Source organism: Procambarus clarkii, chromosome 28, assembly GCF_040958095.1.
Source record: "Procambarus clarkii isolate CNS0578487 chromosome 28, FALCON_Pclarkii_2.0, whole genome shotgun sequence".
Classification (NCBI taxonomy): Eukaryota; Metazoa; Arthropoda; class Malacostraca; order Decapoda; family Cambaridae; genus Procambarus; species Procambarus clarkii.
The window spans coordinates 3548857-3562511 of NC_091177.1; the positions used below are offsets into that span (position 1 = coordinate 3548857).

Consider the following 13655-nt stretch of genomic DNA (forward strand, 5'->3'; position numbering starts at 1 on the left):
AAGGACCACGGCAGCCGTTCCCGCCTATAACGCCCGCTCCGCCACCAGGGGAGCCGTTAGCTCTACCGAACACCCGCTCTACATCAACCTCGACGACGCCACCGCCAACGGTGTCCAAAAGTCTAGTGACACACTCCTGGGTGAGCCGGTCTCTGTGGACGATGGTGACACGTACTTGCTATCCGCCACAGAGGAGTCCGACGACGTCCTGCTGGTGGATCAGGGCAGCCCTGACGCGGCGGCCCAGGCTCTTGCCAGGGTTGTCGACGCCGCTGAACTACTGATTGAGGCCTCGCCGGCCGGCCGATCCCTTTCAGGAGGACGGCCGCAGGAGACCATCCTCGCCGTAAAGCAGGCAGCAGGAGGGGCGAGACTGAGTCGGGAGTCCGACACGCAGCTCCAGCCGGGGCAAGAGTCCAACATGATGTTCTCAGCGCTCATGGAGGAGCTCAAACTCAATATTCTGATGGCACTCATCCGTCGGGCCAACCTGGAGGCTATGCTCACCACTCAGGGTAAGACCTGTCTTCCGGAATCTCTCTCTTTTTATTTAATACCATATTCATTGTACGTTTAAATTCAACATAATAGTTCATCATTGCTTTGAAAACGTATAAATTTAATATGTTGTCCAAGGTCGTTGTGGCTTCTATAGGTACTATATAATTACATGTACTATCAGGACCGTATGGGTGTGTGTCCCGCTGAGAGCGATCTGGCCTCTACCAAAGCTGAAACATTTCGGACGCAATACCGGGTAGTTACAGAGTCTCTCGGGACCTCTGATACGACCCGGTAAACAGTTTAACAACCTATTCTTGGGACCTCTTATTGTCACTGATATGTTTTGTTTGGGGGGGGGGGAGAAGGGTTAGGTCTGGCTTGGTTATTCAGCGCAAAATGATAATTCGCCTAGTCTGGGATAGGCAGCCTGTGCATATATATTATATATATATATATATATATATATATATATATATATATATATATATATATATCTGTTATTCTTATATTGAGGTCCCCCCCCCCTCCAGTGTTGAACTACTAACCCTCCCCAGGATACTACCCACAATAGTTGACTAACTCTTCGGTACCTATTAACTGTTAGATAATAGAAGTAGGTATTCATCAGTCACAGGAGACTATGAAGTTGCGCTCTGGTTGTCGGTCTGGAGTGGCCTCTCCAGGGCGCAAAGCCAGGGTAGGTTGATACGGAGAAGCTGTCACCCAAGCAGCAGTTCCCCCCCCCCTCTCCACGGCACCGAAAGTATCCAATGGAAAGTCAAACGCCATGCATTTTCCTTTCATCTAATATCTTTGTTAGGTAAACAAAGATAGGTGAAGGGAAACATGCCCAACCATTTCTGCCCTGCCCGGGATTCTCGATTGCGAGCCTAAGAACGAACCCAACTGAGCTCATATGTGGCGTGTGTGATGTGGAGCCTCTGTACATTATGCCTCTGTACCAACCTTATATCTAGGTACACGAGGAGGAGGTGGTAGCAGAAAGACCTCCTCCCACTGATAGATGGAGTAAGACGCCATCATATAGAGGCTTGGCTCACGTAATTTTTAAATTCAACGCGAATAGTTCCAGGATTGGCAAATAATATTATAAAATTATATATATCTCCAATTTAAACATAAATAATTTGTACAGGTTCCAGAGATATTACTGAAGCCACGATATTTTTTCTGTGCTACTAATGAATGTAATATATTAAAATAAGAAATAAAAGTTTGTTCGAAAACTAATGTTATAAAGAAATTAGATGAAAGTACGTCGTGAATACCGTCAAAAGATGTCAACACTGCTCAGCAAGCGGCGGGGAGTAGATAAAACAGGTCAACATTACCAAACAACTCTTCCCCAACACAAGAACTTACTTCCAAGAGCCGAAACAGTTAACTCCAAGGTCCAGAAAGTCGGGTGAAGTAGCTCTCTCACATCTAGTACCTCACGACATGTGTTTGACTGGCCAATACGTCTATAACTTTCTCCCTTCTGGCAGCTAAGGAAAACGATCACTGAGGATCACTGGTGATCGAGCCATTTTTTCTGCTTTGCTGATGGTAACGTCACGTGTTGTGATGCCATCAGCGCCACCTGTTGATTGTAATTGTTTGTAAGAGGAAAGGTTGCATCGTTGCCCTTGCCATGGAGCCTAGTTAATCCTCCTCGTTTTGTGGTTGTCAAATAACATAGTTGTTTACCTACTTACCAAACATAATTACTGGTCGAGTTGTTGCTCAGACAAATTATATTATATATACTCACATAATTCTTACATTCTTGTAAAGCTTCTATTATACATAGTGTTTCGGGCAGGTCCCTAATCCTAAATTACATTTAAATTCCATAAACTGATTTTTTGTAATATAATTTTTTTGTTTTATACACTTAACACCAGCAGCCTAGTACCGCAATACTGCAGGAAACTTTGACGAGAAATTTAAATAAAACTAATGTGGCTCATTTATTTATGACCTTGACTAGCTGTGGGAGGTTAGTGTACTGCATATGCATGTGCATGTGCATGTGCATGTGCGTGCGTGTGTGTGTGTGTGTGTGTGTGTGTGTGTGTGTGTGTGTGTGTGTGTGTGTGTGTGTGTGTGTGTGTGTGTGTGTGTGTGTGTTATAGGCAGCACTGTCCGTGGATGCTGCCTCAAACAAGCCAGTCTGACTGCAACAGACGTTAAGTAACTTTCGTTAACTTTCAGTCGGATGGTAACGAAAACGAAGCTCTAGCTGGTAAAAGTGGCTGACACATCCAGGTTCTCTCCAGCCCAGAATAGTCACCAGTTTATTGCAGGGGTTCCTGCATCCCTTGCAAGATCATTGCTGTCTTCTTATATGTGATATCAATATGCTGTATTGTGCCTATTAATCTTTGTTAAAGCTGTCAATGCAATCAATCAGAGCTACCGATGTGCTTTAATATACCTACTAATCTCTCTCATCTCATTTTTTTCTTGCAATGTACCTGTTATTATATAAATTCTGCTAGAATTTACCTACATCAAATTATTTGTTAGATTAAGGACCTGCCCGAAACGTTTGCATTCAGAAAGGCTTTATAAAATATTAGTTTGGCGAGAGGGTTGTTAATTCATGGAACAAATTACCGGGTAATATGAGAGTTGTGGGATTGCCAATTGTTTCAAGCGTAGGTTAGACATTTATGAACGAGTTAGATTGGGTATACTATATATGGGTCAATAGGCCTTCTGCCGTTTTATTTATTCATACGGCTCCAGCGAAATGATTTATCAATCATTTGCTCTGCTGCAAGTGTAAGGAATATGACAAAGTATTCGACGTATCGTGGAGCGCGGTCTGGCGCTCACTCTCTCTGACAACACCTGGCGAGGAAGGCTCAGTAGGGCGGCGTACGGTGCTGGCTCCTCTGCTGCAAGTTCGAAGCTTGCAGGTCCTCTGTGGATGCTGGCTGTCTACTGGGGTAGGTATGACCTACTTAGTGCAGGGAGGGGGGCTAGTGGTGTAGGCAGGTGAATAGGGGTGGTGGTGTAGGCAGGTGTAGGAGGGGGTGTGTGCAGGAATAGGGGGGGGGGTGTAGGCAGGTGTAGGGGGGGTGTAGGCAGGTGTAGGGGTGGTGGTGACCCGGTTGACTGACCCTGCTGGTGGTGTTAGTAGTAACTAGTTATTGGAAGCGGCGCAGATTAGATAATGATAGAGAGTATGAAGTTTCTACATAATAGATATTGATTTCTGTTTGATATTTGTCGTGGTGGGTTTGAAGATGCTGATGATGATGGTGATTGTGGTATTGATAATGGTGACAGTAGTGGTGATGGGGAAAGAAGTGGCAGTTGCCGTGTCAGTGGAGGAGGGAGATGATAAAGGTGGCACTTCAGGGAGCGAATACGATGAAAGTTTTGTAAGCTAGGTTAGGCGTAGGGTAGATTAGGCTAAGCATAGGCTAGGCTAGGCATATTCAGTGCATAAGCTAGGATAGGCATACTCAGTGCATAGGCTAGGTTAAAGTAAGCTAGGCATAGGCTAAGGTAGACTAGGCTAGGCATATTCAGTGCATAGGTTAAGCTAAAGTAAGCTAGGCAAGGCACAGGCTAAGGTAGGCTGGGCTAGACGGCTAGGCTTAGGGTAGGGTAGGGTAGGGTAGGTGGAGGCGGCACGATGGACAGCCCACCAGCCGGCCACACATCACAGAGCTGCACTCAGGTTGGCCACAACAAATTATGATCTGGTTACATAAATCAAAACTTTTCCCGAGCATTAACGAAAATAATGGTGGTGTTCTGTAAGAAATGGAAAGAAGGAGGGAAAGAGATGGAAGAATAGCGAGAGAGAAGGAAAGAGTCAGAGAGGTAGGCAGAAGGAAGGAAACAGTACAGATGGAGGGAGGGAGAGCGGAGCCAGCCAGACACTGATGGAGGCGTCATCTGTGGTTAATTTACCTCCACCTCTCCAAGCTTTTCACTGAATATCACGCGAGCACTGCCGTGCCACAAGCAGGAGGTGAACCTTGTATAATACGTATTATTATATAAGATTATCATGTTACGTTTATAACTTAACCTAATGAAAATGAGCTTAAACTCGCCGTCTCTCAAGGAATACAAAGGCCAGCTGTACCCTACGGGCATTACCCTGGTACTAGCGATAAAGAAGTCATCCCTTCATTCAGTGATATTGAAGAGATTTTCTCACTCCTATTCCTATCCACCTAACTCATTAAACAGGAGAGGCCCTATAGTTAAGTCCCTTCATGCACTGCGCTCTTAACACGGCTCTGATGTCTCGTCCGACACTATTCCCTCGTTCTTGTTCTGTGACAAGCATACAATTTGAAGTGATTTTCCCTAACCAAAAGGGTACAAACCTAGGTAACTTACCTATTGAGACCGAGGTCCATCAGTCAGAGGAACCCTCAATATTGAGGCTATTAATTTCAATATTGCACCATAATTCTGATGCTGTGGTCGAATCGCCAAATTCTGGTTGATTAAGTGTGAGGACAGGTTTGACTGTGTCCCTCAGTGACCACACCATAGGTCCTACAGCCTTTGGCACGTCCAGTTCCAGCACATACCTCCTAATTTCATTTCTAGTAATTTAAAAAATTTCCGAAACTTATCGGTTTATCGTCACCTCTCGCTATTCAGTCTCTATTGTAAAGACCTGGAATCTTTTATTAAATTTTTCGCACACCTTGTCAGTGAGTGAGTGTTTAAACATGGACATCCAAACAGAGGAAGGAGAAATAGAGTGGGGAAAACAGGAACAGAAGAGTAAATGAAGAAAACCCATAAAAGAAGACCTTGTTCCACAACTAAGTTACCTACTTATCTTGCTAGTTAGAGCAGAACAGGATAGCAAAATAAGAAAGGCCCCCCCAATTACCTGCTAAGCCAGGTGTTGACAGGTATTTTTCCACTCCCGCCAAGTTTTATAACTTAACTTAAATGTCCGAAAGTTTTCCCAGGCCTTTTACGTCACACTCCCACCTCCTCCCCCCCAACTTTCCCCTCCAGCGTCAGGCTCCTCATCCCCTCTTCAACCCCAGGAGGGAGGAAGAGGAAACTGGGAAAGTACCATATTGCTTTAGTGTACCTCGGGTCCTCATCCATTGATTCGTCAGTAACAGTTGTCCGGTTGCCTGGCGGTGCTGGGTCGAGGTGACCCGCAAATAAAAACAAATTCACATCAGAGATCAGTTAAAAAGTGATCTCAAATCGTATGCTCTTTATCTGTACAAGAGTCACAGCTGAACTGCTGATACGTGGGGAATACCTTACGATACATTAAGTACCGAACTGTGTGAATATGGGATATCTCTTACCATACAATATTGTCCGTCAGGTAAGGTGCTTCCTCCTCGATCCGCGGTCACAACAGTTCTAGTGATCATATTTGATCTTACACAAACATAATGTTTTCATTGTTTTAATAAACTGCCAACCTGTCCTCAGATTTTAATTTTGCAAGTGAAGTCAACCCGTCCTCAACTCAAGTCCATTACATCCAGCGGTCGACCCCACAGACGCATTCATAATTTTTTACATGCTGTTCATTCAAAACGGAAATTTTCTCAAATATAAATTAATATTATAATATATTAGCATATTGTGCATATATAGGCATAGGTTAGGTTAGGTGTTTAGGTTCTGTTGGCGATTATTTGTATTTGTAGTACGTGGGTGAAGCATTTATAGCGTTGTGATTCGAACAAAATTCGTCATGGAAGCACTTGTTCCGGATATGTTCGAACGTCAGCAGTTGTGAGTCGTGTGTAACCCGCTTTTCATTCATAAACAGGGGGTTTGGTGGGTGCATGGAATCACTTTTGGATCTTTATTTGGAGGACGGGCTGCATCTGGGAATCATTCATATGGGTAGAATGTGTCCTGCCCTGAAGAACTTTGAATCCATAACTCTATTATTTACCAACTAGTTCGTCTTCTGCAAATAGGTTTTTAGTGTTGTCCACGAAGTTAAGGGAGGTGGGAACCTTGAGAACATTAGCCTCTTATGACATACTCTCTGTTTCACCCTTTTCCTGTGACTGATACCGCCTCTTTCTCTACCTCGGTGACTTTCACTCCTGACCAATTAAGATCTTACTACTCGCCCCTTAATGCAGTGTTGACACAATAATTACGTAATGATCAGCTGTTTCTTCCACCGCAACAAACATTGTTGCGACCTTCGACCTCCATACATGAGTCCCTTATTGTTTCCCTCTCAGGAAGTTACGCGCATCGCAGCTCTTTTTTTATTATATTTCCTGAGGGCCATAGGTGGTGGGAAAGACGGGAGGGGTGGGAGGAAAGAGTTACGAGAAGGAGGGGGAGGGAAGGGAAGCGAGAGAGTAGAGAATTGGAGGCAATCAAGAAATTAGGCGTCGATGATGTGAACAATACCAGTTAATAACATTTATATACCAATCTTTGTCTTTACTTATATCCAATTCCTTTACTTCGTTGTTTACTCTTAGAAAGCAAAAGTCTTTTCCTCCTTCACTATCCCAATTTATCTTTCCCTCTCCCTACCTCTAACTCTCACTTTCCCTCTCCCTCTACCCTAGCCGTTCTCCCCGACTCACGCAGCCACTTTCTAATACTTCCATAGTATTCCCCCTTCACTAGCACTTTTGTTTCATTCTACAAGTTTTTCCTACACACATAAAAAAACCTTTCCCGGAGACTCGGCACGACACCCGTCTCCCTCAAACACTTATCGTGATGAGGAAACACTTTGTCTTGGGACTGTGAAAGAGGTACTGCGATGGGGAAGGGTGTTCAACCATAGGGGTGAGAGGTGGGGTGTTCCTCCATAGAGCGGGAGGGGATGGGGACACGTATTCAACCACAAGGTACAGAGTGGGACGGTGTTCAACAGCGGGGTTGGGTGGGATAAGGGGGTGTTCAGCCATAGGTTTGGGGAGTGAGGCGGTGTTCAACTACAGGATCCTCTTTATGCATGTGTGGCTGTGAACGACTAAGGGGGACGGGGGCATTGTACGGGTGAATGAAGAGGCTGGGGGGCGCAGGGGGGACAGTCACGTATGGGCCGAGGTCTGACGCGTATTTTAAGTGGAAGAGCAGAGAGGAGAGAGAGGCCAAGGAGAGAGGGTGTGGACACACCCGGCCCTTGACTACCGCCTTCCTCATGTTTACATACAACACGTGACTGCGTGACGCTACCAGCGCGTAGTCAATGGTTCTCTTGGTTAGGTCAAGTGTAATGGATAACCCCGGCGACCCTCACCTTATAACCAGTGGGAATTATATAATTCAGATTTATTGTTATTACTGTTATTATTTATGTACATAGCATTGTCAATATTATTAATATTTAGATTATTGTACTAATCACCAGTGTATTTCTTGGAGACTTCATCGACGGAGTAGATAGTGAGCTTGCTTACTGTGCTACTGATAGTTTCTTAATCAAATTTGTTATTACCATTAACTTATAGAGTATCATTGAAAGGCTAATTGTATCAACGTAGTTTTGTGACATTTATAACAAGTCTTTAACCAGGGGTAGACTCACCCTGTAACACCACCACCACAGCCAGGGTAGACCCACCCTGTAACACCACCACCACAGCGAGGGTAGACCCACCCTGTAACACCACCACCACAGCCAGGGTAGACCCACCCTGTAACACCACCACCACAGCCAGGGTAGACCCACCCTGTAACACCACCACCACAGGCAGGGTAGACCCACCCTGTAACACCACCACCATAGCCAGGGTAGACCCACCCTGTAACACCACCACCACAGCCAGGGTAGACCCACCCTGTAACACCACCACCACAGGCAGGGTAGACCCACCCTGTAACACCACCACCATAGCCAGGGTAGACCCACCCTGTAACACCACCACCACAGCCAGGGTAGACCCACCCTGTAACACCACCACCACAGGCAGGGTAGACCCACCCTGTAACACCACCACCATAGCCAGGGTAGACCCACCCTGTAACACCACCACCACAGCCAGGGTAGACCCACCCTGTAACACCACCACCACAGGCAGGGTAGACCCACCCTGTAACACCACCACCATAGCCAGGGTAGACCCACCTTGTAACACCACCATCATGATCCTCAATAATCATCATGATCAACAGCAGGAAAGTGTATCACTGATGGAGTCAAAATGGTTAGTCATTAATTTGTGGAGTTGGCTTGCCTCGCCGCCTTTATTGAAGCCCTTTCTAATTGAGTGGTTAGGTATGGTGAGATGGTATAGGGCTGTGTATGTGACGTATGGTGTGTAGTATACTGTGTTTAGTATACCGTGTTTTGTTTATATTATACTGTGTTGTATATATTATACTGTGTGTTCTGTATAGTATAATGTGTGTGGAGTGAAGAATGAGGGAGAGGTGGTGGCGTGAGGGAGAGAAAGATGAGGGATGGGTGGTGGCGTGAGGGAGAGAAAGGGGGGAGTGAGTCAGGCAACAGTTATCATGCTAATTGTCATACAGTATATGCTCAGCAAGACCAGTATGGCACACGCGTGCACTCAGGTGGGAAAATTTGTGACCTCGAGCTGTTCAGTGATGCTTGGAGGAGAGTTCGTGTTAGCCACGAGCCCCTGCGTGTGTTCGCGGAGAATTATCAACAAAATCTACAATTTTGTATTTTGGTGAGGTGTGAAAACATTTCCAGAAGTCTAACAGGCCTGGTGGACCAAACTCTCACAAGTCAAGCCTGGCCTCTGGCCGGGCTTGGGGAGTAGAAGAACTCCCAGAACCCCATCAACTAGGTATCAACCAGGCCTGCTGGGGTAATTACGAGGTACTCAAACCCAATTCCCCGTGTCCAGGTAGCAATAATTAATGCTCCGTGAGTACTGTTGATTTACTCATTCGTTTATTTCCACTGATAGTCATGCACCAACCCTGTGATCTGTGTTCTTGGCCCTCCACAGGCGGCTTCACTATCTTCGCGCCAACTGACTCTGCCTTTACCCAGCTGCCTCGCTCTCTCGTCTCCCTTCTCCAGAACAACACGGACAAGCTGCGGGAGGTGGTCCTCTTCCACGTGGTCCCTGGCACTCTCCGCCTTCACCAGTTGGGCAACAATGACATGCTGAGCTCCACCTCACCCAAAGGTCGCAAGCTGAGAGTCAATGTCTTCCTCAACGGTGGTGGCCCAGATGATAAGGTGAGGAGTAGGGCCATGGAGGGAGGGAGGAAACAAAGAGAGAGGGGGAGAGGAGAGATGGAGAACGAGAGAGAGAATGAAGAGAGAGAGAGAGAATGAAGAGAGAGAGAGAGAAAATGTGCGTGATTTATATTCTGAAGCAATAAACTATACGGTGTACGTGTAGTGAGGAAGACTTAAGTGGTGTACCTAACCTTACCCGTATCTGCAGGTGGTGACCGTCAATGGGGCGCGGATATTACAGGAGGACATGCTGGCCACAAATGGTGTTATCCACGTAATCGACCGCGTCCTGTACCCGATGACGGACCTCTCCATCACCGACCACCTCTCCGCCTGTGAGACCTTCACTGGTAAATTATCTCATCTTCCTCATGTCTTTCATTTCTTGTATTTCCATCAGTGATAATGTTTTATCACATATTAGAGCGGTTTATTATTAAATTATTTTGATGATTAACTTTAATGTTTATCATGTTTAAAATATTTGTATGTCATTAAACTATGGGATATGTAATATTAAATTACATTCGATTGAGTGCTCGGGCTGTAGCTTATGTAATATAACTTTAGCACACAGCAGTCAGGTCATGAACTTTTGTCTCTACCATCAATAAATACCACTCAAGATTATATAATCTACTTAAAAAAATATATAAAAAAGTCTACAAATATGATAATGGATAACATTAAAAGCACGAGACGGTTTTACAAAAATGTTCAATATATATATACCACTAGACTAGACACTGGCCAACAGGTAAAATATGAGTGATACCTTTTTTTAATAATCACAGAATGAGAGTTGACTCATAACTTTCTCATTGCTAGCTAAGCTCATAATCTCACAACGTTTTGCACAGTGTCTGTTAACTAACGTGATTTGAAGCCTAGTGTTTAGACTTTAGAAGATTAAATTTGCTCACAATAATATGGAGATTCTAACTTTTTAGGTCATGTCATTGTAATTCACAGGTATGTTTAAAGTTAGATTTTACCTGTTACATATTCTATTTCTCAAAAATTGTAGTAGAGCCTGTACTGTAGAGCAACACCCAGATAACGTTAATGCAACGTTGACTCAACATTATCAACGGTAATTCAACGTTGAACCAATGTTGATAACGTTTATTCAGCGTTACTCTTGAACAGTCCCAGTTTGCACAATGTCCAACAGCAGTGGCAAAGACGGCATTTACACCTTGGATTTTGTACCTAGTGGGTAAGCTCCTCATCCACCCTAATGAATAATATAACTTCTTTGCTGGTTGACAGGAGCCAACGTTGCAGTGAAGGGCGCCGGTCTGATGCCGGTGCTGGAACAGGAGGGACCTTTCACTGTGTTTCTCCCAACCACTGATGCATTTGCTGCTATTGACAATGCCACTGTGTCCAGCTTCATTCAAAATATCACCTTGTTGCAACGTAAGTCGGGGAATTGTGGGAGGGGGGGAAGTTTGCAGGAGCGCAGTGGAGTTTATGATAGTATGAAATGATTGTTCTATATCCTTTACTGATGTATGTGAAAGGAAACTTTTTTTCACAATCCCTGTAGAGAGAGAGAGAGATAAATGGATATAAACAATCAAGAGTTAGTGCCGTAGAAATTGACAATATAAGTAGTATGTGGTGAAGTACAAATGTCCGTAAAATTTAAGAAAACAGTTTGAGAATCACTTTACTGAATGAAATTCGTCTCTCGAGTTCCAGCTGTCACGGAGAGAAACTTTGGAGCGAACCAGTGACTCAGTACTATAGTTCGATAAGTCTTTCACCATTATATCCACCTATGATGATCGATTTCCATGTCAGAATTGCTGGCCACAACAGAAGTTTATGAGTGGAAATTACCCTTAGATTTACACAGGTGATTGCTTCCAACATCTGGAATATGACAGACCATGGAGTGGTAGATACTTGTATGATGAGAACTGATTAATCTTGAGTATAGCTGACCTTTGGGTAACTGATCCACAGATGTACTCATGTACCACATAGTTCCTGGAGCTTACTTCAGTGAGGGTTTACGTGACGGTATGTGGCTTCCAACTCTGGCCCAGGAGCAGGGAACTGCAGGTTCGGATCACCAGTGATGGATACACACGTAAGTGCTGAGTATCTCTTATTTTTATCCTTATTGCAGACATTGATTTCTCTTACATAGTAACATGTAAGAGATAACTATAAAATAACTTAATAAATAAACTTATAATCATCAAAGCTATCCCTAAATTTAACCATATAAATTTATGGTTATCTCTTACATGATAATAAATGGTTATCATGTCAGAGATAACCATAAATAAATAACTATACTGACCCCTGTGGTAAATCGTAAGGCAAGGGATAACTTATTTAGTCTTGTGCCAAAGTGCTTGCTCTGCAGACACTATGCACAAGCTTACCTGACACTAATAGTTTAGTAATCATGCATCCAAAAATGAAACGCAATTGAGTTACAACAGCTCAATAATGCCTACACCAAAGAAATTACGTTCTAAATCTATTAACGTGTGCCTGTACATAACGTGCAACTAGTTGCAAATTAATACCGTATTGTGAAAACTGTATCTGGTGTATTCAATAATTCTGACCCATTTCCCCCTGCCATTCTACATGTGCAAAGTTCTTGAGAAGATTGGGCAGGAAGGTAATCTGAGGAAGGGATAGCTTTGTTGAAAATAGTAAACATTCAAAGAGCAGTCTGAACTGCTGCATCTGTTAAGTCATTTGAGGCAACATTAATATGGCTGAGCACCCAGCAAAGTTCTACTTATAGCTGCTAAAGTAGTCATAACCAACGTTGAATTTCCATTACAAAAGTATAAGAAGGGTTAAGGTTAGAACCATTACAGCACTTGGAGTCAACAACAATAACATATGAATATTTATGCAGTAAATAAACTGTCACAGAACAGGCCAAAGTGTTATTGATTTTAGTTTGCATTTTTTCCAGTTATAGTATTGTGACTTGTTCCCTTATCTAACTTAATATGTGACGTTACTGCAGCTTTATTACACAAAATGGCATATTCTCCTTTTTTATTTTTAGGTCGTTTAGCTGGAGTGGGGCAGGCAACTAGAGTCATCAAGCACGACATCATTGCTACTAATGGGGTAATACATGTCATCGATACAGTCTTGAGGCCAGAACAGGAAACTCCAATATGTGGCCACTTCTAGGAAGATATGGTACCCTTTATGTGATGCCATAGAGGTTAAGTAATAGACTCAGGACTAGTGTTGTCCTCAACCAACTATGCTCACCATGCAACATGTTAGTCACTCAACATGAAAGATTTAAGAAAGTTCAGTATTGAAGCTTGTTCTTTCTCTACATTTCCAGAATCCCATTTATTGTTTTTAAAATTACTGTGTAACAATGGTTTTATTTATTTCTCTTAATTATATAATCATGATATAAACACGAGTCTTTTTTGGCACTGAAGTGATGAGCATAGCTAAGTGGGGTACACATGTAATAATACATATAATCTTTTTACTTAAATTTATTATATACTCCTTCAGAGTACAGATAAGGATCCACCTGTGTGGATCTTGCTTGGCAGACATGGCAGGTCCATTAATGTGACCCAAGCTCTATACTAAATGCCATAAGTGTAAGTCATTTATTATGATAGAATATGGGTCAGCATCTCAGTGCTATAACCTTAAGGGTTATTCCACACATGTTTAAGGCTTGCCTTTTACAGTATTTAATGTTGCATTGTACCGAATGAATGTATGTAGCAGAGTTGTAAATATAATATATAATTGTAAAATAATGTCTTTTAAGTTACCATTTTAGATTTTAATAATGAAATATGTTTAATGTTTCTTTCAACAGCCTTGTGTTTATATATATGTAAATGTTAATTACTATTCCATTACAGTACTGTACTTTTATTTAATGGGTTGCACAAATTATTTTTTTAATGGACACATTGAGTGCATCTGGAAACACTCGGTGCATAGTTTCGAACCCTCA

At 43.3% G+C, this 13655-nt stretch overlaps 2 protein-coding genes across 2 annotated transcripts in view; one reads left to right on the top strand and one right to left on the bottom strand.

Annotated features, from left to right (window-relative positions):
• The window catches only part of LOC123755005 (protein unc-13 homolog D), a 17587-nt gene extending 15545 nt beyond the window's left edge, over nucleotides 1–2042 (bottom strand). Inside the window, exon 1 of the mRNA XM_069332794.1 lies at nucleotides 1888–2042. The gene's annotated coding sequence lies outside the window, so the exon portion shown is untranslated. The remainder of the gene's footprint in view (nucleotides 1–1887) is intronic.
• LOC123755085 (uncharacterized) overlaps nucleotides 1–13342 on the top strand; it is a 15562-nt gene extending 2220 nt beyond the window's left edge. The window contains 7 exon segments of the mRNA XM_069332569.1: nucleotides 1–515; nucleotides 9432–9667; nucleotides 9879–10020; nucleotides 10943–11092; nucleotides 11645–11733; nucleotides 11735–11771; nucleotides 12720–13342. Of these exon segments, the coding sequence (XP_069188670.1) occupies nucleotides 1–515; nucleotides 9432–9667; nucleotides 9879–10020; nucleotides 10943–11092; nucleotides 11645–11733; nucleotides 11735–11771; nucleotides 12720–12850 (1300 nt within the window). The 3' untranslated portion in view covers nucleotides 12851–13342.
• The last annotated feature ends 313 nt before the right edge of the window (nucleotides 13343–13655 follow it).